Genomic DNA, 25,649 nt, shown 5'->3' with positions numbered 1-25,649 from the left:
AGAGGCTTTTCTTTGGGATATGTCAAGACAGGCAACTGGGCAAGGGGGCACAGAGCTGGCTGCCCAACTCTACAGTTCTTCTGTAACTGGCCAAGAAGTCAGGGCTTTTATACTGAGTCTGTCCCATGTGGGTTATTCAGAGAAACTCCTCAGTCATCTCCTTGCCCAATGACAAGTTCACAACAGGCTTCCACTTCTACTCATCTTAACAGTCAGCAGTCTTGTGTTGAAAAGATTTTCCTCCTCTTGCTTTCAAGAGGATCGGCTCTGATGAGATTTAAACAAAATATCTACGCATGTGTTTGCTCCATCTCTCCACAATAGAAGTTTGTTCCCTTTAGGCAGCACTGGCATTGAAGCCAAGCAAAAGGTCACATCTGCAAGTGTGGGGGGAGAGAGGGAAGGAGAAATTCTCATCAGCATTCCCTGTTACCACCCTATGCCTCCTTCAAGACTTGCCATAGAATGAAGGCTTTTCCCCCTGTATAAGCCTAAAATGGAGCAGAACTAGGATTTCAGAGGTGAGAGTCTCTGGGGGCCAGAGAAGAGATTTCTGATTAAATTGGAGGCTTCATTACAGGTGTAAACAAACATCTACAGTATGTCTTGGATTACTATTCTGATGGGATCTTAGATGTTAGATGGATTTCAGATACGTGACTGTGCCTTATTTGATCTTATAGTATCATTGCATTTATTTAAATAAAAAATTAAACTCTAAAGAGATTTTATGTTGCTAGGCATCACTGATAAAGGCACACATTATTCAATTATAATATTATTCAATTATTATTATTTTGCTGTGTCACTGCCTTATTTTTCATAATATCTTCCTAATTTTCCTTTCCATTTTTCTTTTCTAGGACAGTTCAGGATTAATTTATGGAAGTGCTCCTACAACTGATATTGGAGATTTCGTTACCCAAATGTTGCAGAAGGTGGATTCTGTATTTTTGAATGAGTCAGTTGAAGAAACACAGGACAGGGCAATTCGGGTCTGTATTACTCAAAGGTGTAACCAGTAAGAACCATCTATTCATTATGCCATCTTCTGCCAAGTACATGTCCTGAAAGGTTTGCATTGGGTTCAGGTTGTAGCAGTGGAATTTTAGAATATGATGATGAATGAAGTTGCAATTATTCACCTAATATTAATTAGCAAGCAAGCATTTGGTTTTTAAGTGTACCAATTTTTTGCCAATTTTTTCCAATGAAACTAGAGTATACAGAGCATTATCAAGTACTCAAGCACTAGTTATAAGCCAGGAATGTGAATTCAAGAATAATAAACAATGCTTAAAACAAGCTGGGGTCTGAAAATCAGTTTAGGTCATGACTACAAATTAGGCTTACTCCCAGAAATAGACTATGGTTTCAAGAAAAGAGTCAGTGTAGTATGACAGTTAATATTTGGGGCTTGGACCAGTGAGAGATAGCTTGACGTCCTCATTCAACTACTGTAAAGTGTTCACTGTATGATCCTGTATGTTCACTGTGTTCACTGTATGATCCTGAGCCAAACACTTGGTCAGTTCATCCTATATTACAGGACTGTTTGTATGGAGAGAATATGAGGGAATGTACGCATGCATGCTATCTATGCTACCTTGAGCTCTCCAGAAGAAAAAAGTTGAAACATGAATGCTTTAATAAATAAACACATTTCTGCGAGGAAAATATGCATATTAGACATGGCATATTTTGAACATTTAATTGTTCAGAAAGATGGGTGTCCTGGCTAAACAGGCAGAATAACATTGGTATATTTTTTTCTACTATTTTGCCCAAGCATTTCTCTTGCAGAATCATTTAAGAAACATTGTTTTCCCTTAATGATGGTTAGGCTGTCCTTTCTGCTCATTTAGATTATTTTTACTGTTAGGCTAAATAAATCTGGTATACACACACACACACACACACACACTCCTGTTAAAATCATCAACATAAAATTAATTAAAACATACCAAAGGTAGCCCATTGTTCATAGCTAGTGCCAATGCCCATTTAAAAATTATGGATGTCAGAATCTTCCAGAATGCCAGATGATATGGGGCCAAACACACCTCAAGAGGCGTCATACTCCATGATATGAGGACAACCACAGGGGAAACCTGTGTTCTGCTCCATGCCTTCCTATCTCTCATGGGGGCAGAACCCTTAGCTGGCTTTCTCTAGTTGTCCAGGTAACCCAGCACTGCACCACAGAATGTGCCCTATGAAGATAGGCTGAAGGAATGTGGGATGCTCCATTTGGAGAAAAGAAGACAGTGGGTAGACTTGACAACCATCTTCAGGTACATATAGGGAAGCTATAGGAAAGGTGATCAAGAACAATTTTCTGTGACCACAGAAACTAGGATCAGAAATGAAAAGTATAAATTGCAGCTATTTAGATTTTTTTTAAAATGTGAGGAAAAGCTCTGTGATGGCAAGATCTGTCCAACAGTAGAACAGTCTACATATGGAGGTTGTGGGTTTTCCATCACAGGAGGTTTTTAAGAAGAGGCTGGATAGCCACTCACATGAATAGTTTCATTTTTTCTTACACATAGCAGAGCATTGGACATGATGATGCTTGTGGTCATTTCCACCTCGGTAGTTCTATGATTCTATGATATATAGCTTTATACATGATAACCAGCTCTTCGCATTGGGCCCAGAAATAGGTGGTACAAGAAGTAAACTGTTGGCCTTTTATAACTTCTTTAGAGGTCACCATTGTGGTTTCCAACAAGCTTTCTCTGCCTTTTACAGACCATTGTTCCACTGTTGTTTGAAAGGCGCATGACTAATGGACTGGTCGTAGGCCATGCCTATTCAGTCACAGGAGTGGAAGAAGTAAGTATGGAATCCTGGTTCTTAATCAACAAGCTTGACGTTCATTAACAAATTCTTGCCTTTCTATACAAGACTTTGTACCAAGCAACTTCATTATAAAAAAATAAAGAATAGATGTTTATGAGTATTAGTGAAACATAAATAACGTTGGAAATACTAAGGAGATTTCACTAATTGTCCACATCCAGTTTGGCTGTGATATCTGTCACCTCACTGATTCCCAGGTTGGTTTGGCTGATTTGGCTGACCAACCAGGTGTTTCCTCTTGCACACCATAAGCCAAAATCTGAAAAGAGGTATGTGCCATGCAATTGCAGCATGTCTCTAATTAATGTGTTTCTTCCCCATCCTATCACCAAGACAACATTTAAAGGGCAGAAGATAAAACTGGTGCGGCTCAGAAATCCCTGGGGACAAGTAGAATGGAATGGAGCTTGGAGTGATCGGTGAGTGAAGGGCAATCTTCTTGGAAGCCATTGATGTACACTGAGTAAGATAACTTAATTCCACTAAAAAAAAGTTCATATTCTTCAGTTTGCTGAGAAAAGTGAGCATCTTGCTTCTGGTCTGATGTGAAGGTCAGAAATTAAATGCTTTTCTTTTCTTCATCTTATTTTTTTTTTAAAGGCTGTTCTTTAACAACGCTTGACAATTACTTTAAATTGGAAGAGTTTTAAATATGATAAGGATGTCAGGATCAAGTATATGCATATTGCATATTCTTCATTCAGTGATTCAATAGCACCTTTTAAAATAAACCAGAATAGTATGTGGTGTGTTTATGTACACACACATACCTTTTCTGTATTTTTCTTATCTGAGAGACCACAGTTTCTCATGTAGGTTCCATGGGAAGCATAATTTCTTGAGTAATCAACTAATGAGCTTCGTGTAGTGCAAATCTAAAAGGAAACTTCACGAACAGAAATTCACTCCTAAGCGTATGGGTTGAAGATTGGAGTCATGTAGATTTAACAATGAAAGATGAAACAAGTTTGCATGGTTCCAATATTTATTTGTTCATTTGTTTGTTTCTACATCGTTACCTTGTTGTGGTGCTGGAGCTTGAGCACCTCAATGATGCCATGAGCTAAACCATGAAGGGCCACCCAAGACGGGAAGGTCATGACAGAGAGGTCAGACTAAATGCGATCCCTGGGGAAGGTAATGGCAACCCACCCCAGTATTCTTGCCGTGAAAACTAAATGGATCAGTACAACCAAAGCTATGTTGGTATACCATCGGAAGATGAGACCCCCAGGTCGGAAGATGGTCAAAATGCTACTGGGGAGGAACAGAGGATGAGTTCAACTAGCCCCAGACGTGATGACACAGCTAGCTCAAAGCCGAAAGGACGGCTAGCGGCCGATGGTGCTGCTGGTGAACGGCGAATCCGATGTTCTAAGGATCAACAAACCATTGGAACCTGGAATGTAAGATCTATGAGCCAGGGCAAATTGGATGTGGTTATTGGTGAGATGTCAAGATTAAAGATAGACATTCTGGGCATCAGTGAACTGAAATGACTAGAATGGGCCACTTCACATCAGATGACCACCAGATCTACTACTGTGGACAAGAGGACCACAAAAGAAATGGAGTAGCCTTCATAATTAATAGTAAAGTGGCTAAAGCAGTGCTTGGATACAATCCAAAAAACGATAGAATGATCTCAATTTGAATTCAGGGCAAGCCATCTAACATCACAGTGATCCAAATATACGCCCCAACCACAGATGCTGAAGAAGCTGAAGTAGAGCAGTTCTATGGATCTGCAGCACCTACTGGACAACACGCCTTATTTTCATCACAGGAGACTGGAATGCTAAGGTGGGCAGTCAAACGACACCTGGAATTACAGGTAAGCATGGCCTGGGAGAACAAACGAAGCAGGACATAGGCTGATAGAATTTTGCCAAGACAACTCACTCTGCATAACAAACACTCTCTTCCAAAAACCTAAGAGTTTATACATGGACTTCCCCAGATGGACAACACCGAAATCAGATTGATTACATTCTTTGCAGCCAAAGGTGGCGGACATCTATACAGTCGGTAAAAACAAGACCTGGAGCTGACTGTAGTTCAGATCACGAACTTCTTCTTGCACAATTTAAGATCAGACTAAAGAGATTAGGGAAGACCCACAGATCAGCTAGATATGAGCTCACTAATATTCCTAAGGAATATGCAGTGGAGGTGAAGAATAGATTTAAGGGACTGGACTTAGTAGATAGGGTCCCGGAAGAACTATGGACAGAAGTGCGCAACGTTGTTCAGGAGGCGGCAACAAAATACATCCCAAAGAAAGAGAAAACCAAGAAGGCAAAATGGCTGTCTGCTGAGACACTAGAAGTAGCCCAAGAAAGAAGGAAAGCAAAAGGCAACAGTGATAGGGTGAGATATGCCCAATTAAATGCAAAATTCCAGAGGTTAGCCAGAAGAGATAAGGAATTATCTTTAAACAAGCAATGCATGGAAGTGGAAGAAGACAATAGAATAGGAAGGACAAGAGACCTCTTCCAGAAAATTAGAAACATCGGAGGTAAATTGCAGGCAAAAATGGGTATGATCAAAAACAAAGATGGCAAGGACCTAACAGAAGATAAAGAGATCAAGAAAAGGTGGCAAGAATATACAGAAGACCTGTACAGGAAGGATAACAATATCGGGGATAGCTTTGACGGTGTGGTCAGTGAGCTAGAGCCAGACATCCTGAAGAGTGAGGTTGAATGGGCCTTAAGAAGCATTGCTAATAACAAGGCAGCAGGAGATGTCGGCATCCCAGCTGAACTGTTCAAAATCTTGCAAGATGATGCTGTCAAGGTAATGCATGCTATATGCCAGCAAATTTGGAAAACACAAGAATGGCCATCAGACTGGAAAAAATCAACTTATATCCCCATACCAAAAAAGGGAAACACTAAAGAATGTTCAAACTATCAAACAGTGGCACTCATTTCACATGCCAGTAAGGTAATGCTCAAGATCCTGCAAGGTAGACTTCAGCAATTCATGGAGCAAGAATTGCCAGATGTACAAGCTGGGTTTAGAAAAGGCAGAGGAACTAGGGACCAAATTGCCAATATCCACTGGATCATGGAAAAAGTCAGGGAGTTTCAGAAAAACATCTATTTCTGTTTTATTGACTATTCTAAAGCCTTTGACTGTGTGGACCATAACAAATTGTGGCAAGTTCTTAGTGGTATGGGGATACCAAGTCATCTTGTCTGCCTCCTGAAGAATCTGTATAATGACCAAGTAGCAACAGTAAGAACAGACCATGGAACGACGGATTGGTTTAAGATTGGGAAAGGAGTACGGCAGGGGTGTATACTCTCACCCTACCTATTCAACTTGTATGCAGAACACATCATGCGACATGCTGGGCTTGAGGAATCCAAGGCTGGAGTTAAAATCACTGGAAGAAACATTAACAATCTCAGATATGCAGATGATACCACTTTGATGGCTGAAAGCGAAGAGGAACTGAGGAGCCTTATGATGAAGGTGAAAGAAGAAAGTGCAAAGCTGGCTTGCAGCTAAACCTCAAAAAAACCAAGATTATTGCAACCAGCTTGATTGATAACTGGCAAATAGAGGGAGAAAATGTAGAAGCAGTGAAAGATTTTGTATTTCTAGGTGCGAAGATTACTGCAGATGCTGACTGCAGTCAGGAAATCAGAAGACGCTTAATCCTTGGGAGAAGAGCAATGACAAATCTCGATAAAATAGTTAAGAGCAGAGACATCACACTGACAACAAAGGTCCGCATAGTTAAAGCAATGGTATTCCCCGTAGTAACATATGGCTGCGAGAGCCGGACCATAAGGAAGGCTGAGAGAAGGAAGATCGATGCTTTGGAACTGTGGTGTTGGAGGAAAATTCTGAGAGTGCCTTGGACTGCAAGAAGATCCAACCAGTCCATCCTCCAGGAAATAAAGCCAGACTGCTCACTTGAGGGAATGATATTAAAGGCAAAACTGAAATACTTTGGCCACATAATGAGAAGACAGGACACCCTGGAGAAGATGCTGATGCTAGGGAGAGTGGAAGGCAAAAGGAAGAGTGGCCGACCAAGGGCAAGATGGATAGATGATATTCTAGAGGTGACGGACTCGTCCCTGGGGGAGCTGGGGGTGTTGACTGACAGGAAGCTCTGGCGTGGGCTGGTCCATGAAGTCACGAAGAGTCGGAAGCGACTAAACGAATAAACAACAACAACATAGATACATATATACAATTAATAGCCAGCCTGACTCCCAGCAATTCTGAGTAGCTTAACGCTTAAAAAAGAAAAACACAGAAAAATCACAAGTGGCCTGAAGACGAACATGCAAGACAACCCCCCCCCCCAAATTTCTTCCAACTACAGAATTCCAAAGTTCCCATCAAGGAAACTAACAGTTAAAAATAGCGACATAGTCCAACCCCAAATAAGGACCTTTCAATTACTTTAAATAAGTTTAAACATATTTTCAATTGACATGGATGGGGACTTGGATCCCCATTTGTCCAAAGAGAAAAGTCCCAGAGAAGCTGAAAGAATTGAGACTGCTTCTCCATTATGTTGAAGAGGATCATAATTTGTAATATGTTCTGCCAGTGGTACATAATTTATAAAACGGTAGATAATAAACAACAATTTGAATACTCAGATGGTGAAGTAAAAAAGAAGCCATTTAACTAAATTCAGTATTTACTAAATTAATAAAATACAAACTTGGTTCATAGATTATGAACTAAAAAACCTGTTGCTACTTTATGATTGAAGAAGTAACCCCATTTTTATCAGCTGAAAAAGGTTCTTTCTTTTCCTGCAGCTCAGATGAATGGAATGTTATTGACAACGCCGAGAAGGTCCGCTTGCAACATAAAATTGCAGAGGATGGCGAGTTCTGGTAAATACTCAACTTTCTTTGCCTGCTTAAAAAAGATGCATTTCCTTCTGAGGACTGCTTACATCTTCGCTTTTAACCTTGGGTACACAATCTCCTACACTAGATTATACTGCAGCAATCATATAACGCCCCCCATGCTTTTGACATTTCCTGATCTCTGTGTCCTTGTTTCCCGCTCTGTAGGATATCATTCCAAGATTTCCTGAGGTATTTCACAAAGCTGGAGATTTGTAATCTCACACCAGATACCCTTGAGGCTGATAAGCTTCACACATGGACAGTTTCCGTCACGGAAGGACAGTGGGTGCGAGGCAGCACTGCAGGTGGCTGCCGTAACTATCCGGGTAAATGAAGTGTTAGGATACATTGCTTAATTCAACTGCTTGAGAATATAAGCAGGTTTTCCCCCAAATAATTATTTCTACACAAGTCTTTTTGGAAAGCTGAATAGTGGTAAGTCATTGTAGAAGAGATTTTTCACCATCTCTCAAACACAGAAGGGAATGCGTAATGGGCGGTGAGAATAACCTTGGGAGACAGGAGGAAGAGCCACAGCCTAGACAGCCCTGGTCTGATAAGAGAAATCTGAGAGTCTAAAGGAGGGATGTGGGTGGAGAAAGCCTCTCAGAAGAGACTCTCCCCAGTTCTCCGGAAAGTAAAGGCAGCGGAAGGGGGAAACACTTTTAGACTTGCAAGATTCTGTAACTTTAACTTTGCAATCAAGGTAATATTAGTACTCATGGTTTTGGTTTCCTGTCTGGACTACCTCAAAGGATGACAGAATGCCTCATCTAAGATGGTTCCTTCCTCTTTTTTTTTTTAGATTTTTTTATCCTGCCTTTATTATTTTTATAAAAAACTCAAGGCGGGAACATACCTGATACTCCTTCTTCCTCCTATTTTCCCCACAATAACAACCCTGTGAGGTGAGTTGGGCTGAGAGAGTGACTGGCCCAAAGGATTCCTTTTCAGATGCTTCTGCTATGGCAGATGTATAGCACAGTCTTTTGAACAGTGGGTAGGAAGTCCTGCTGTATTCATGGGAGCCTATTCCCAGGGGTACAAGTACAATCCAGTGTTTCTCAGCCTCAGCAACTTTATGATGGGTGGACTTCATCTGCCAGAATTCCCCAGCCAGCATGCTTCTTAAAGTTACTGAGGGTGAGAAATACTGGCATAATCCATTAACAGATGAAAGTGGCAAAATTGTTACTATATTATATTGTAAACTGCCCAGAGTCCCTCTCTTGGGAGAGATGAGCAGTAATTAAATTTGAATAATAAATAAATAAATAAATAAATAAATAAATAAAATATTTCTTTGATTGGTGACAGTGCTATAATGTAACCAGACCTCATGCAGAAGAGCCTCCTTAGGCTTAATAATGAGGGGGAAGGTTAATCCGTTTATTTGTGTTAGGGAAAATCTAGAAGAAGAAATGGGAAAACATACAAATACAGCCGGACAGTGCTTTGGATTCAATTGAAGAAGACCATCCTTCACCTAGGCATTTTCTAGAGCAGTTATCTAGGTCAAGCTCTGGGCAAACATTGGTGATTCTTCCTTCTAAGGATTCTATATATTCTAAATTTGCTCCTGTTAAATATGTTAATGGAAGATAAGTATTTTCAACTTATTAGATTGTTTAAAATAATCAGATAAATAAAACTGCTCTTTGAAATGGTTTTGTTTTAAAAAGTTTTTGTTCTAAAACTAACAGCAGTAGTACCAAGATTGATAGCAATTAAGAACAGCTTATAGTAAAACAGCTTATAGATTTCCTTAGATAAATGTCTTGACTAATCTTCTTGAACCTAGTACCGTTCAGGCCTTCTTCTTAAAGTGTATCTAGTGGAACTGAGGGATGTACCTCCATAAGGTTATGGAAACTGTCAAAACATTTTTTAGGAAGCTAAAATTTAATTTAAACCGGGGGGGGGGGGCGGTTTGCAGATACTTTTTGGACCAATCCACAATATCGCTTGAAACTCCTGGAAGAAGATGATGATCCAGAAGATGCTGAGGTTGTATGCAGTTTCCTGGTGGCCCTGATGCAGAAAAACAGGAGAAAAGAGCGCAAACTAGGAGCCAATCTCCTCACAATTGGTTTTGCCATCTACGAGGTATGTTAGTCACTAGGCTATTGATTAATCCCATCCTGCCGCCTCACTTACAATTATGCTGGTCAGATTCCAGCCCACTTACTGTATATATAGGCCATCTAATTGTACTTGGCAAGAAAATATAAAACGCAAATATTAAAGTTGATTTTAAATACCAGACTCCATAAATTAAGTATGACCATCACTACGCTCTGCTTAAATTAGAAATGTCCTGCCTGAAACTTAAAAGAAATCAAACTGTGCCCTTGTTTCATTAATGAATTAAAACATGGATACAAGAGGATACAATGGTAGCAATAAAATAACATTTCCCATTTGATGGTTTACTGATTGAGTTGTTGCTTCTAATTTCAGTCAAATCCAGTTAGCAATTATTCTTAACCAAGGAGTACAGGTAAAGGTATTATTGAGGAATAAAGGAAATATGGATGTTATTATTGATAATTGATTGACAGAGAATATATACTGCATTCTGATATTTCTGTTTTTAATTTATGGCTTTTTAGAAATGATCTGCTATTTTAAAACCTGTTCGGATCTATTCACTAGAACCATGTAAGAGTATCAACAATCACAAAAAATTATCTCTCAGCCTTTGCTCCTTTAACACATTAAACTATAAATGAAAAAGTCTTCATGGATTATCCATTTTGATAGCACAATTTTGTCTGTGCTTTCAGTAGTCTTAACATCTATTTTGCTAAAGGCAAAAAATACCCCAAATCTCCCCAAGTTAAAAAAAAAAAGACCAAGATTCCAACCCCAGTCTCTCCAGTGATGTTCATCATTATGCCTTCTGTGATTCTCACTCAAAGAGTACTCAAAAGTAATGGAGAAAAAATGCAGCTTCCGACTATATAAAGATTATCCATTCCTGGCTTAAGGTTTCTTAATGGGTTGATGGAACATACAGTCTTTTAACCACTTCTGTATGTAACCACAGTTTTGATAAGTGTTGGAAAGTATCTAAACTGAACATATGTTTGCCAAAACTTGAACACAGATTTTGAATCACAAGGTATCTTCCATTCCTTTCTAATGGTATTTCTACCTTGCTTTCTTTTCAGGTGCCGAAAGAGGTAAGATCAGACTGTGAAAGACCTGTTAATTGCTTGGCATAAAGTTCTGAATACAACTCCCTTTGTACTTCATTATTCAGAAATTTCCAGGTTAGGTTTCTTAGTGACCATTAGGTAAAAATCCACTCTGTCTTAAAAGTATGCATTTTCCTGGATGTAGTATCCCAAATTATGCTTTCAGGTACATACTCAAACAGTTCACATCCCATAGCCCATTTGAAGAGTGTATTAATAGAAATAGAATTTACACATGGCACATTATATACAGTATACAAAATACAATAATGTTGATCATTTTAATATATGACTTTTACATCAGTTAAAGTGCTAGAGGCCTATGCAGTCTACCACAGAATTTCCACATTAATTAAAATGAACTTCCTTACAATTTATGACTATATTTTAGATAATTTATCCTACAACCATCTCACTGATAATATAAATATTGTTAAGTGACGGCAAATCAAAGAAGATTTGGATTGGTATCTTAGGGTAATTTTCCTACCCAATGGAAAGCCCTAAGTCACATCAGGCTCAGTTAGCTATCAGGGAATTCCAGGACTCCAAGGACTCCAAAAAGGGTCTCAACTAATGATGTCTGTCCTGTTGCCAATAAAATTGTATGTCTATGAGGTCAATAAAATTTGAGCTTGATCCAAATAAGACTTTCCTTAGCACTAGGCTGTGGAAAGTTACCTAAATTTTTATATTCTTGTCAAAAGTTTTATTCATTGTGCCCCTGCTATAATTGAATGACATTGTGACTAAGTCCCAATAAAACAAAGAAGTTTGGAGTAACTAGATATGACTGTAAGAGATCTCAAATAATTTTTCCTTAAACTGGAAAATATCCCATACATTGAGCAGTTCACTGTTTTGTGGAGCAAAATGCTAGATAGATACCAGAGACAGACAGACAGAGAGACAAGCGCCACAGGTATGGGGAAAGAAACAGTGGTTATAGTGTCTGTTGCAGTATCACTTCCCCAAAAGCAGACCCACAAGCCCATTTCAAGAAAAGCAAGAAAGACACAGGAAGATGGTAATTGTGGCTCTTCCATGTCACATACCACATTTTAGTTTCAATTTATTTTAAAACTGTCAATATGATGATGTCCTCTGTCCTGCATGTGCAGGGCATATGTATATTTTACTCTGTTCATGTTTACAGATGCAGGGTGACAAGAAACACTTACAGAAGGATTTTTTCCTTTACAATGCCTCCAAAGTAAAGTGCAAGTCTTACATAAACATGCGAGAAGTCGCAGAACGATTCCGTCTACCTCCAAATGAGTATGTCATCATCCCATCCACCTATGAACCCCACCAAGAAGGAGAATTTATCCTAAGAGTTTTCTCAGAAAAGATAAGTCTTTCAGAGTAAGTAAAAGATCCCTATTCTGGATTCCAACACACCCACCCACCTACCCACATACATATTGCTCCATATTTCAGTACCTTTTATGCCAGTCCTGTCCAAGATTAAGCTAGAATGCAGGAGTCAGCAAGACAGCACCCTTGGGCACACTTATTTCCATGACACCAGTAGATGGTGATCATGGACCTTCAAAAAGAAAATAAATTTTCAAACATTCCAATATCTTAAAACGTTAAAAATTCCATAGCATAGAAAAATCTTGCAAGAACTGTCTTCTCACATGAAATTTTGAGGGCATTTAGTTTCTGGTAGAACCGAGATGGGGTGGTGTGGCCATCCTGGTTCTACCTGAAGATTTAGCTGCCTACAGGACCATTGATCATGGTATACTTTTGCACCGGCTACAGGATTTCAAAATGGGAGGCACAGAGTTGTGGTGCTTCTCCTCCTCTCTCTGTGGCCAGCTCTAGACTGTGTTGACAGGTGAGGAGAAACTAAGCCCAAAGCCCCTTATTTGTGGGTCCCTCAGAGTTTGATGGTCTCAGCTCCTGTTTAACATTTACATGAAGCCACTGGGCTACACATGTTGTGGTGACAGTCTCTAAAGATACAAATAGAGTCTGCTTAATTTTGTGTTTTCCAAGCCAAGTAGAGAACAGGACACTTTAATATTTATTTCTTTTTTCCATTTCTTCAACTTTCTTACAGGGAAGTTGAAAGCAAGATTGAAGCAGGAAATATCTCTGTGAGTACATTCTGTATGGTCTCTTATCTTTGAATTGTTTGTTCTTTTCTTTAAGAGGCTCCAGAAAAGTGGTATGTTTGTTGTTCTCTCAGCCTTTATTACAAGTTCATAGCTTTCACAGCTACAGTTTGGAATAATATTTATTTGTTTATTTGGTTCATTTATATATACTGCAAGCTCCCAAGATACAGGCCAGGCTGCAGCAGTTAACTGTTGCTGCCATTTGTGCTCAGGAATAGTTGTAATAAAGAATCATATAAATGTTCTAACTGCTTTAAAACTGACAGTGCAGCATTTATAGTTCATTTTCATCAAACATTAACTAAATGCATGGCCAGGGACATCCATGGGAGGGATTAAAAAAAACTCAGTATGGCAGCTGGGATGCACATAAACAAGTCTTTGATTGTGTGATCTCAACCACGATCTGGACTTTTTTGACCCCTCCCCCAGACACCCCTGTGCATTGCATAGAATTTAGAGTGATGAAAACCTGACTCTTGATCTCTCTTCACTCTCAGCACATGACACTGTTTATTTACTGGTTGAGTACATGACAGTGGGTGTGTGAGTGCAAGAGAGAGAGCGATATCTTTTGTGAATATGCCATCCTCTATCACAAACTGATTAACTCCTGCTTCTCTGCTTCTACTCCTCCTGGTAGCCAATCGTCTTTGTCTCAGACAGAGCAAACAAGAACAAAGATCTGAAAGATGGCGAGAAGCTTAGAAAGGACAAGGAAAAAACAAGTCCAGATAAGCGAAAGAAAAACACTGAGGTTTTATATCTATCAGCATGAGGAAATTGCATGCGCTCTAACCAACCAGCATGTTGAAGTGGTGTCAGCCTTGCGAGGTAGACCAGACAGGAAGCATGCCCGGATGAACTAACCCTGTGTCCTTTTAAAGGCACCAACTGTCATGAGTAAGGATGGCGAGCAGGGGGCTCCCATCCAGACTGTTAAGCGCATGCGTAGCACTGAGGAATTAGGTAGCCATTCAAAGAGACACAGATCAGGAACGCCTTAACCTTTGGGGTTTATATGGCTGGGTTTTTCCCATGCTTCTTCAGTTTGTTAGGATTCCTGTTATGTACAAGCAATAAAACATTAGAGACCAGTTCCTTGTCTCAGCGTGTTTCCTGGCAGTTAGGACATCAACCATGGTTTGAGCAAGATGGCTATTCTCTTGTCTCCCAGAGCTTTAAACCCACTAGAGACTGCTGTCTTGCAATCTTCTCATGAGGAGCCACTGTCTGGAGCACTTGTGGGTGATTTTAAGTCCTCTCCTTGTTCAGAGAGGAATTACGAAGAGCCAGTCTACTCGCCGGCAATTTTCCACCATGCTTTTTGCAGAGCCATCTTCAGTTCACTGTTTTCTTCCCCAGAAGTCCATCTGTGGCATATTTCTTGACTGCTGCTTCCTCTACTATTGACATTTGATCCTAAAAGGTAGAAGCTATCAACCACCAATATTTTCATTGTCATTACTAAGGCTGGTTGCTGTACCTGTTGTCAGTATTTTGCCTTTCTTTATATTTAATTTTACTCCCATTTTTTTACTGTGCTCCTTGACTTTTATTACTAGAGCTTGCAGATCAGTGGTATTTTCAGCTATCAGGATAGTGTCATCAGGAAAGCACAGATTATTAAAGCTTCTTCCTCCGGTTTTAAAACCACACTCATCTTCTTCCAGGCCAGTTTCCCTCAGTATATATTCCATATATAGGTTGAATAAGTAAGGGGAGAGTACACAGCCTTGTCTCACTCCTTTGCCAACCTAGAGCCAGTCCATTTCTCCATGTTCTGTCTGTACCGTGGCTTCCTGACCTGTATATAGGTTTCACACTGAAGGCAATACAATATTCTGGGATTCCCATATTTCTTAGCACATTTCACAGCTTGGCACAATCAACAAAACTAAAAGCCCTTCTATAATCAATGAAGCACATATTGGCTTATTTTTTGTATACTTTGGCTTTCTTGGTTATCTAGCCTGCATCAGCAATGATGTTTTGTGTTCACTGACCTTTTTTAAAACCAGCTTGAACATCTGGCATCTTCCTTTCCGTGTAGGGCCCTAATCTGCATTAGATGATCCTAAGCATTGTTTTGCTAGTGTGTGAAATTAAGGATATTGTATAGTTTGCAGACTATGTTAAGTCTCCTTTCTTTGGTATTGGTATGTAGACTGACTTCTTCCATTCTGTTGGCCACTGTGTTCTCCTGATTTGCTGGCATAGCTTGTCTTAAGTTATTTCCTTATAAAGTATATTTATGTATACAAATGTCTTTTGGGGGCAGAATATGATTATTGAATGTGAATATTTAAAACTTTTCTATTTGTCCTCAAAATTAGACATTATCTAAGTATCAGTTCTCTCAAATTTATATATGAGTATATAAACATATAAAGACAACAGGAAGTTTAAAGTGTATTTAATTATTAATGGCTCTCAAAATCGATATTATTATTATGTGTTTCATAAAAATAAATAACCAAGGAACTGGAAGTAGAAACTATGCCTTTTCTACCAGGAATTTTTTTAACCTTCATATTTTTTTTAAAAAATTATAAAAATAATTTACAACCCAGAATTAAAATTGAAATAAAAAGTACAATACATACCAAGGGCAATGATAAAACCATTATTATTAGATAAATGAAATTATGTTGAATTGTGCTTTGATTGATAGGCTCTACATCTCATGCATTTAAACTGTTTATCAAGTGCATGGAGTGATTTAACATATAGAGTCTTGAAAATGTTTGTTTTTTTCTATAAGAAGAGGATAATTTATTCATTTCTTGTTTCAAGTTATCCTTGCCTGTTTGGCTTTTGCACTGCTTTACAACTCTGAGATTTTTAAAGTCATTATATGTGAATTGTCAGGGAGCTACTAACTAGCCAGGCAGTGGTGTTTGCAGCAGGGTGGTAAAAAAAAAAGTCAAGCAGTAGCCACAGCTGTGTAATCAAAGCCCTACCCCTTTTCTATGTATGTTGACTTTGCATGCATATACAAAAGGTTAGGCTTTGATTACACAGTTGTGGCTGCCATCCTGACGTGTTTGACCCCCCTACAGATGCTGATGCAGCTCTGCATGCTTTTTCTTTTTTTTCTTGAAATTATGAGAAGAGCAGTGTCAATCCATCTTTACAACAATTCTGGTTTCTATGAGGCATTGTGTTATATACTGTAAAATGTTGAGTATTTTCCACTTCAGGAAACAGATCCTGTTGATTTATTAGATTAAGTGCTGGATTATAACTTAGTAGCAAGTGTTCTGCAGAACACAATATATTGTTATTATTTGAGGGACCGTTCCCATTAAGGTAAATATCAATTACCATGTGGAAAAGAAAATGTGGATTTTCACAGATGAGAGTGGTCTCAGTTCCATGTTTGTGTGTTTGCTTCAGTTCCACCAAGTCCTTAATACTAAGTCAGAGTGCACTGGATGGTAAGCTTAGAAAGTGCCATACAGGCAGTCCTTGTTTAGCAACCTCCTTGGACAGCAAACATTCACTATGATGGTGACAAAAAAGTAATTTTGCGACCAATGCCTGCATTTACAACCTTCTCAGAGTCTCTCTCTCAGTCACGTGTCATTACGGTCAGTACAGTATTGCGGTGTCCTGTGCCTGACCGTTTTTGCCCCCGTTTTTTGCCCCCTCGCAGAGCAGAGACATTGTTTTAACAAGCTGTCTGTTCCTGAGCTGCATTTCTCCGCAGCACTTCCCTAAAAAGTGCTAAGCGCAAGTTAACAAGTGACCTTAATCAGTTGATCAGAACCTTGGGATGGCTTGTCTCTGTTGCTTGAAATTGACAAGACCCTAATCAGTTTCCCACTGAAGGCTTTTGTTTGCCTCTTAAGCCGCTCAAGGTTCACTGCCCCCAATTCACTAGGAAACTGGTGCTAGCGCATTCCTTTCAATGTGTATTGCCCACTGTGGACCTGCTTACTCTCTCGTAATCCCTTCCTCACCAGTGAATGTAAATACAAACATTAATTCTCTTCTTGCTCAGTATCCCACTGCCGGGGCGAGCATTCCAAAGGGCAGGGGAGTGGGGGAAAAGAGCTATAAGATTTGCCCTTTTACCCAGCTTCCTTGTGAATTAAGTTCCAAAAAGTTTGCCCACCATTGGGCTCACCTAGCTGTTTGGGGTCATATCCTTCTTGTTGGATGTCCTGGCAAATCCAGCATGCCTCATTAACATGTGCATTAGCATGTAAATTGAGTTTGTCCCAGGATGCAATTGTCCCAGGATGCAACTCTCTGTGCTACTGAGGAAGCTGTTTGTTGTCACTCCCACTTCCTATCTCTCTCTTCCTCCTTCACCATTGGAGAAGAAGCATATTTTGCTTCTGTCTTCTTCTTGGGCCTAAAGCCATGTGCCTAGCCCTTTCTTCCATGCAGCTCTTAGCAGCTATAGGGCTAAGAGATCACTAAGTACAGGGAAAGAACAGAAGAAACAAAGAGCATCATTTTTCCACTGAAGATAAATGTAACTGGACCAAGAATAAAATGAGTAAGATATTTGTTTACTTACTTTTGAACCTACTCTAAATGTGTTATGCTTGAGAGGGCTGAGTGTGTAAGATCAATAACCTGTTTTTTTCTGACATGCTTATTGAAGCTATTTGAGATAATTTTCTTTTTCTGGGCATAGCTTCTCTGCTGTGTTAAACTCTGCTCCAATTCTGTGGTCCTAGCTGTCCGCTAATGGCTTCACTTCTGATGCTGTAAAGGAAAGGAAAGTTAAAGTAAAATCTAAGGACAGTCGCAGTCACATAATTTTTCACTTAGCAACCACTTCCCTTAACAATTGAGTTGCCAGTCCCATTGCGGTCACTAAACGAGGACTATCTGTATTGTTCCTGTATTTTGTACAAAAAGAAGCATCTGCGAATAATTTAGAATAATTAGTAATTTAGCTCCAGAAGAAGCAACCCAGAAATGAGATGGAAGATCTCTCCCTTGAAAGGGATCTAGACTGAAATAATTTCAACACTGAATTGCAATGAAGTGTCCCATAAAGATCAAAACAGCGCTTCTACTTTCTAAAAGCTCACAGATTAGTGTTTCCTTTCACTTCATCTTTTTCATTGCATGTCTTTGCAGCCGGCAGAAAGGGATACAGACAGTGAAGAAGATAAGCAGTTCAGAAATATTTTTCGACAAATCGCTGGGGATGTAAGTACGTAGCTGTTTCTTAAAGCAGACCAGCATTGGCAGCATCCAAGTAAACACCTTATGCAATGCCTTTAGCCAAGTAAAGCTAAGCACAAAATATGTCAAAGGGTTTTCAGTTCTGTAATCTATAAGTAAAAATAGGCCTAAGTGAGAGGGCCCTGCCCATGTCCATACCTGCACATGGAACAGGACAAGTTGTCTTTTGTTCGCTTGGATGAGAGGGATGGGCAAAAGTTTCCAGTATGTAGAAAAAACAAGTAAGATTCAGAGAAAATTTATCTGTGTAATGGAAACTCTTTTAGGGCTGAAGGAAAATATATTGCTAGGTCATTGTAGTAAAAGGCTCCAGGCTCCTGCAAGTGAGGCAAGATTAGGGATTGTGCATTGAGCTGTTGATGATCAAAATCGAACTCTAACCTGAGTTACTCTTGTTGCCACCAGGCATTCCTGGTGAGCTTGCAGTCTTGGAATTGCTGACCAGTATTTTTTTTTTTTTTTTAAAAGATGGCAGAGCAGCTTTCAAAAATAATTCTGGGAGAATTCTCCCAGATGCTTATGAATATCCAGTTGAGAAAGAATTGTAGGTAAGAATGAAAATGGCTTCAGTTGGGGGTGGATGAAGCCAAGAACTTAAAGTCAAACGTAATCTGTTCAAAACTCCAAGGACCAAGGGGGAAAAAAACAAATTAGGAAAACCTTACAGAACATGGTTACTGGAATTCTTTCCAATCCTTTAAAAACATCCCTGCTCTAGGTCGCATGTGTGGGAAGGAAGAGGGAAAGGTCACCAGCATTCCAATGTGCTGCCCAGCAGCCACTCTGTTATGGGGGACTCTTTTTCTGGAATCTTTTACTCTGACAGGATCCAGCCCATTTCCCAACTCCATTTTTCTTTTGTGGGCTTCACTCTAGTTCTGTTCTGGTTTTGGAGAATTTTCCTGCTGACAGAGCAACCAAGTCCAGAGCCCCTTTCAATAATTTATTTTCAACATTCCATTCATGATGTTGAAGAGCATATTGCTAACAACAGTAAAGCCAGTAACAAATAATACTTCACAATGTTAGAAGGAAAACAAGTCAAGGAGATGCTTGGATAGCTGAATGACATGGAAAGGAAATGATATGGATTGCTAGGAAGAATTCTTTGCTTCTCTTTGCATTGCAGAAGATGCAAGGAAGGCAGCTATCCGTTCCTGAATGGATATTCTCAGAGAGAGAGCTGAAACAGTAATAAGATAAGAGGGCACTCTGGCTGTGAGATCTGTCACCCTGTTGATCACCTGGGTTCATATGGCTGATCTGGCTGGCTAAGTGGGTGTCCCCTTCCTTCCTCACCATTCCATAGGCCTCCCTCCCAAAGCTGGGCACTTGGCGGAAGAGATCTATCCCAGAGAGAAGGAACATATCAATCTTCAGTCAAGGATGATAATAAAAGAAAACTTCTTAGAGCTTGTTGCCTGGGTCTAAACTAACTGCCAAGTTTAGAAGGTATCCACCAGAGACCACCAAAAAAAAATTGCTCACCCCAAATACACTCCCTGTCATGTATAATATCTGTCTTAAAACACCTAAAAAAACATCTTGGCCCAGACAGCCTGACCCATCTAAGCGTAACGTGCTCATTCTTGCAATTTCACCTCATTTCCATGGCTATTTCTACTACTACTTTTTTATCACTTACAGGACATGGAGATCAGTGCTGATGAACTAAGGAACGTCCTCAACAATGTTCTGAAAAAACGTAAGTACTACTTCTCTCTTTTCTGTCTCTACAACCTCTGAGAATATAAAGATGCAGAGACTGGATTTTTGTATAAGCCTCATCTTACACCTATGATTAGTTGTGAGGGTATTATGGTGATAAAACCCAAAAGGCTACATCTGGATTTTTCACATTACCAAAATGATTGTTCAGGGTGTGAGACACAAAAGTAGCCACATTCATTAAGAAACCATCTGCAAATCCATTGTATTGCTGTCATACAAGCATATCCTACTGGCAGGTTCAAGACTGGTTATTTCCAAAGATGGGTATTCATAAGCATACATACATTCTTTTGTTGCCATTCAAGAAACAGTTCACATTAACAGGATTCCACATATGCATCTTGCTATGTCATGCACTGCCTACCGCAGAGTAAAACACAGACGCTGATTCCTAGGAGAGCAGGTTCTGGTTTATTTCATACGTAGTGTCAGTTGCGAAAAAAGCTGAAAGTGAGAGGAGCGCGCCGGTGCGGGGTTTAAATACCCCGCGCCGGTCAGCGCCCCCTCACCCTGGGTTACGTCATCCCCCCTTTGTCCTGCATGCTGTCTTGCCGGTAGGTGAAGGGTTGCGAGGCCCCAGCTGGTGCCCCGGGATCGCCCATCATCGGTTTCCTCATTCAGCCGGTGATTGCTGTCAGCTGGGCGATCTCCGTTGCGCTTGTGCTAACAGCTTGGGTGTGCCTCGCGATCCGCTTAGCCTTTGTCTTTTCTTCTTTCTCCTTTGTGAGCTGATGGCTGCTTCCTCCGGCTAGAGTCTGTGGCTGTTGTTGTGCGTGCTATGCTTATCTTGAGCCCCTTCCTCTGCTTCCTCGTTATTGTCATGTGTGCCGTTGTGCTGATGTCTTCAGCTCAACGGCACTCATGACATGCTATGATAAATTACTATTGTGATGCCAACTGGGCAAAGCAAATAACAAAACAATAAGCACTATTTCCTGGCTTAATACAATGATGGGATCCAACTAAGCCATAATGTAGTTTGCTTAGTTTTGGTTTAAGTATGTTGTGTGGTTTTTAAACTGCAGTTTAGCAAGATTTATGAACTAGCCAGTGTGACTCATTTAATAAACCACAGTTAAAACAATGTATTAGGACAAGATACAAATCTAGCCAACATGTAACTCAGATGAAAAATTGCTGCTTTATCTGTTCATTGCAAGGGATTTAAATGCCCATGCTAACAACTTTTCTTCTACCTTATTTTGGAGATGAAAAGATGTGAAGCAGCAACCACTCCATATTAAGCAATACTGATGGTGGGGTTTAGAAGACTGATAAAGTCTCTTAATGCTGTTTCAGAATTTCATAACCGGTTTACGTTTTGAATGGTCAATGCAATATTTAAGATTATATCTCACTGTATTTTAGATAAAGACTTGAAGACAGAAGGTTTTGCCCTAGAATCCTGCCGCAGCATGATTGCCTTAATGGATGTATCCTTTTCAATGAATATAAAATTACAAGACAAAATAACAATAATTCTTTGCTCTAAGAAGCTGTTATCCCACTCTTCTTAAGATCTCTTCCCCATTCTAAAGTTTAGCATTAGTTCTTTGCAAAACCACAACAGTGGACCCCAACTGTCGTTATAACATTGCAATGTGGGAAAACACGGTTTAGCAGGATGGCATACTCAGTCATAAAATAACTACATGTGCAGTTTAACACATTCCAGATTAAGCATTTATTTGTTAGAGAAGTACTAGCATTAGCAGTTAAGAATGTTGAAGCCTATTTAGGAGAGATAAGTATATAGCTTACAAATAAATAAAAGTAGTTGGTGGACTTCTGGTGAGATGACGGAAACTGCGTGAAGCTGTATGTTTGTGAGCACCATCTGATAATTTTAAATTTTATATCATAAACATTGGGGTTGGAGGTTTTTAATTGAAGTACTCAGCATTAGTATTAGCTGTGGTTTGACTGTGGTAAGTTAAGTTATTATAGAAGTGTGGTGTGCGATAACAAAGAATAAAAGTAGTTAAATTTGAAGATTCACAAAATAGTGAATCTGCAGAAAACAGCAAGATGAGCTTTCTTTGCAAGATGGAAAATTAATAGACTCCAAACAAACACAACTGTTTAGAATATCTTATAGAACAATTCACAGTGCTGAATTTGCCCATCACAAACAATGAGAGAATATCAGAACACTTTAATATTATTTGTGTAACAGGGTGATACCTCTGGAACACAGGTGCTCTCTAGAAGATAAAATGCTTCCTGAAACTAATAGGAAATATATTTATGTTTATTGCACAAAAAGAAATTATATACGTTGTGGTAGGATCAAGACAATACAATATCAGTGAGATAAAATTAGATTTGAGACTCTTTAGTCTTGAAATACGTAGTGCCATCTTAGTACAGGGCCAAGTAGTACAATGAGTTTTATTTCTGATAACTACATTTTTTAAATCACTTCATAACTGTTTTAGAGTACTAAATTATTTTGTTGCATTCTTACACAATCAATCTGTAAGGTAGAGCACAGCTTCTATTTCATGGATAAAGGATGATCTAAAGCAAGGTTATACAACTAGAGGCCCTTGGATGAATTTGGCCCCACAAAACCATGAGCGAGCCATGAAATTGTTAACAAATGGTTAAATTGTAATGCAATGGAAGCGTGGGATCATGACATACGTGGGAACTAATCATAATACTGTTAATTCACTTAATTTGATTTTTACTTAATGTAGATTTTAATTGCTTTGTTCTAGCCTTGCCCAGTTGTTAGAGCATAGCTTCCTGCATGCCATTTCATTATGGCTCTCAGCCCCCCAAATTTGGTGTATTGCTGGTCTAAAAAGTCTCTTCTCTAATATCCCACTATCTAAGCAATTAAGAAGTTTTATCTCAGATGTTCCATTTCTGGATATTTTTTAAAAAGTCTCAATTTGAAAATCTCTGGAAAGTTTGAACTGAACTGATATCACAGACAGACGGTTCAGGGAAAATAAATCTTGATGAATTTCACCACCTTTGGACTAAGATTAAAAGCTGGCAGGTATTCTTGTCTTGTGAATTAATGTACAGGCAACAGAACAGGGGTGCAAAAACAGAAGAGCTGGTCATTCACCAATAGGTCACCACCTTCAGCAGGGTCTGGAGCTCTGCTCACATATTATTTTAAAGGAGATAAAAGAAATTATACGGCACTTCCCTTCCAAGTCCCAAGATAAATGTATTATGTATGACAGCTTTGTTGTCTAGCTCCCATAGCTGGAAAGATTAGAGGGGTTACAAATATCATAAATATACAACTAATAAGGCTAGACAGAAAGGGAAAGGGTGTTGGGTGGGGGAACCTGTTTAACCCTGTTTTATTGTAAAGAAGCCCAGAGTCCCCCCAGGTGGGAGAGATGGGTGGTGATAAAGTTTGATAAATAAATAAATTAAATAAATAAATAAATACAGTGTACTTTTTATGCTGGAAAATTTCCTGCAAACATCAAACTCTTTGGGATAATTTCATTGTTTGCTTTTCCAGAAAATTTTCAAGCAATATGACACTGACCATTCAGGAACCATTAACAGCTATGAGATGCGTAATGCAGTTAAAGATGCAGGTTTGTATAGTGCTTGTTGCTTTCTTGGACAGAATTTGGGGCAGGGTCTTCTCTTGTTTTATCTATCTGGGTCTTTGTGTAGATAACAAATAGCTTTTCACGGAAGAGTGATCAAGAAGAAAAGAAGACCTCTTCCCACCAGGGCCTTCTAATGGCTTTCTCTCCTCAGGGTTTCAACTGAATAACCAGTTATATGATATCATTACAATGCGCTATGCTGACAGGAACATGAATATTGAATTCGACAGTTTTATCTGTTGCTTTGTGCGACTAGAGGGAATGTTCCGTGAGTATATTTCTTTAAAATATCTCTATCTCCCAGTTCCATTCCAAGATCCCAGTTGTTAGATATGAAAATCACAAAAACTGGACCAGAGATTTCTGAAAAGGAACTTACTTTATTTGAAGCGGTTTGCAAAGCGCGGTGGGCACCTTGACCAGGCTACGCAGAGTCCGATCAAAAGGAAAGATGCCACACACAAAATTACAAATACACACTTTCTTATACCTTTCCCTGTCCAGCCTCCCCCCTCTCCTTTCTGGCCTGTTTACCCATTGGCTGGGCACTCAGATGCACAATCTTCCGACCGCCTCATTCCCTGGACCCCTCTATCTTATTTTGCTTATGCTTGTAAAAGCCTATTTTGAAGCCTTTGAAACATTCCAAGGTTTTCACACATTGAAATCCTCATAGGACAATATCTCATATGGTTACATTTACTCTATCTTCTTGCTTAGCACACCCTGGAGGAGCCTTTGTTGGTATGTCTCCTCTGTTGGTCAGTGTTAGGCTAATTAGTTAGAGACCAATTGCTTCCCTTTGTTTCTTTTGAAAGAGTTCTTACTTGTAAGCCTGCCAGTTTTCACCTCATTAGCCCAAAGCTTTTACACATTTAAACCTTTACCTGTGTTAACTGTCTCTTTCTGTCTGCATGTTAGTTTAATTATTTATCATTGTGTTACTCACTAGCTTAAACTTTGCTATTAACTAATATTAGTATTTATACCTTAAAATCTCCCCCAACCAAGATCTATATGATTTTGCCTTATAATATCAATAATAATTGGTATTATTATTATTTTTACAAATTGTATTATTTCATATACCACACAGTGAAGCTGTTTTGTGAATAGCATCTGGCACCAGGACCCAGAGTCTTCCAGCTGGGCCTCAGCCACTCTTCTCAAACCTTTCTTTGCTTGTACTTTAGGCCTTGCAGATAGTGCTTCCTTGTCATAAGTAGCATAGGAAAGGGTGCCTAGGAGTGAGCAATGCATCTATTTTGGCAGAAGTGTAAATATTCTTGTCTTAAAGCAAATAAGTCTCTTTAGCTACCTTAGCTCTTGCAGCATGAGTATTATCTGCTAATATTTGCAGAAACAGACGGTACTTCATTAGCCAGTTATTGTTCGTTTCATGGAAGGCTGATTCTGGGAAGGTTGTGGTCAAACTGAAACATTCTAACCCCTTATGGCCTACTTAAACTGAGTCCATTTTATCCACATGAGAAATCTACTTGTCTAAACTGGTTTCTCTCTCAATTCTCAAGCTTAGAATTGCTTACTGCCCATGGTTGATGGTTATGTAATTCTATCACATAAGTTTATGTATTTCTGACTGAATGGTATAAAGTGGCTAGGATTTCCTATTAATATCTAAATCACAAAGTTAAAAACACTGGGAATAAATAGTGGTTCCAAAGTGTTGCACTTAACTGTTCCAATTTCTTGACTTCATATAGAGTGACCTTCCTTATGTTTCTCTTGTGTTAGGTGCATTCCATGCCTTTGATAAAGATGGAGATGGCATTATTAAACTGAACGTCTTAGAGGTAACTATTGATGTATTTACTAGGGTTTTTTTAAACTCTGACAATCAAGCCACTCTGCAGTTTCCAAAGAACATCCATAATACAATAATTAAAAAAAATAACATATTTAAATTGTCTTACAACTGGAAAACAAACAATTCTACAGCCCTATCTTAGAAAAACAAACTTTCTGAAGAGACCCATCTTAACTTTCTTTCCAAAGGCCAACACAACTGTT

At 39.2% G+C, this 25,649-nt stretch overlaps 1 protein-coding gene across 2 annotated transcripts in view; it reads left to right on the top strand.

The window, feature by feature from the left end:
- CAPN3 (calpain 3) overlaps positions 1 to 25,649 on the top strand; it is a 35,159-nt gene that overhangs the window by 7,086 nt on the left and 2,424 nt on the right. The window contains exons 6-22 of one of the 2 annotated variants that reach the window (XM_063289891.1): positions 864 to 995; positions 2,755 to 2,838; positions 3,199 to 3,284; positions 7,662 to 7,739; positions 7,923 to 8,083; positions 9,694 to 9,863; positions 10,931 to 10,942; positions 12,114 to 12,322; positions 13,029 to 13,065; positions 13,730 to 13,843; positions 18,190 to 18,261; positions 19,945 to 20,002; positions 21,397 to 21,461; positions 22,970 to 23,038; positions 23,522 to 23,600; positions 23,770 to 23,886; positions 25,374 to 25,432. In XM_063289891.1, the coding sequence (XP_063145961.1) occupies positions 864 to 995; positions 2,755 to 2,838; positions 3,199 to 3,284; positions 7,662 to 7,739; positions 7,923 to 8,083; positions 9,694 to 9,863; positions 10,931 to 10,942; positions 12,114 to 12,322; positions 13,029 to 13,065; positions 13,730 to 13,843; positions 18,190 to 18,261; positions 19,945 to 20,002; positions 21,397 to 21,461; positions 22,970 to 23,038; positions 23,522 to 23,600; positions 23,770 to 23,886; positions 25,374 to 25,432 (1,602 nt within the window). Of the gene's footprint in view, positions 1 to 863; positions 996 to 2,754; positions 2,839 to 3,198; positions 3,285 to 7,661; positions 7,740 to 7,922; positions 8,084 to 9,693; positions 9,864 to 10,930; positions 10,943 to 12,113; positions 12,323 to 13,028; positions 13,066 to 13,729; positions 13,844 to 18,189; positions 18,262 to 19,944; positions 20,003 to 21,396; positions 21,462 to 22,969; positions 23,039 to 23,521; positions 23,601 to 23,769; positions 23,887 to 25,373; positions 25,433 to 25,649 lie in introns of those variants that run through there. The other variant, XM_063289890.1, reaches the window with a different exon arrangement.

Source organism: Candoia aspera, chromosome 1 (genome assembly GCF_035149785.1).
Source record: "Candoia aspera isolate rCanAsp1 chromosome 1, rCanAsp1.hap2, whole genome shotgun sequence".
NCBI classification, from domain to species: Eukaryota; Metazoa; Chordata; class Lepidosauria; order Squamata; family Boidae; genus Candoia; species Candoia aspera.
The sequence above is the reverse complement of the archived record's forward strand: the minus strand, read 5'-3'. Positions and strand labels throughout refer to the sequence as shown.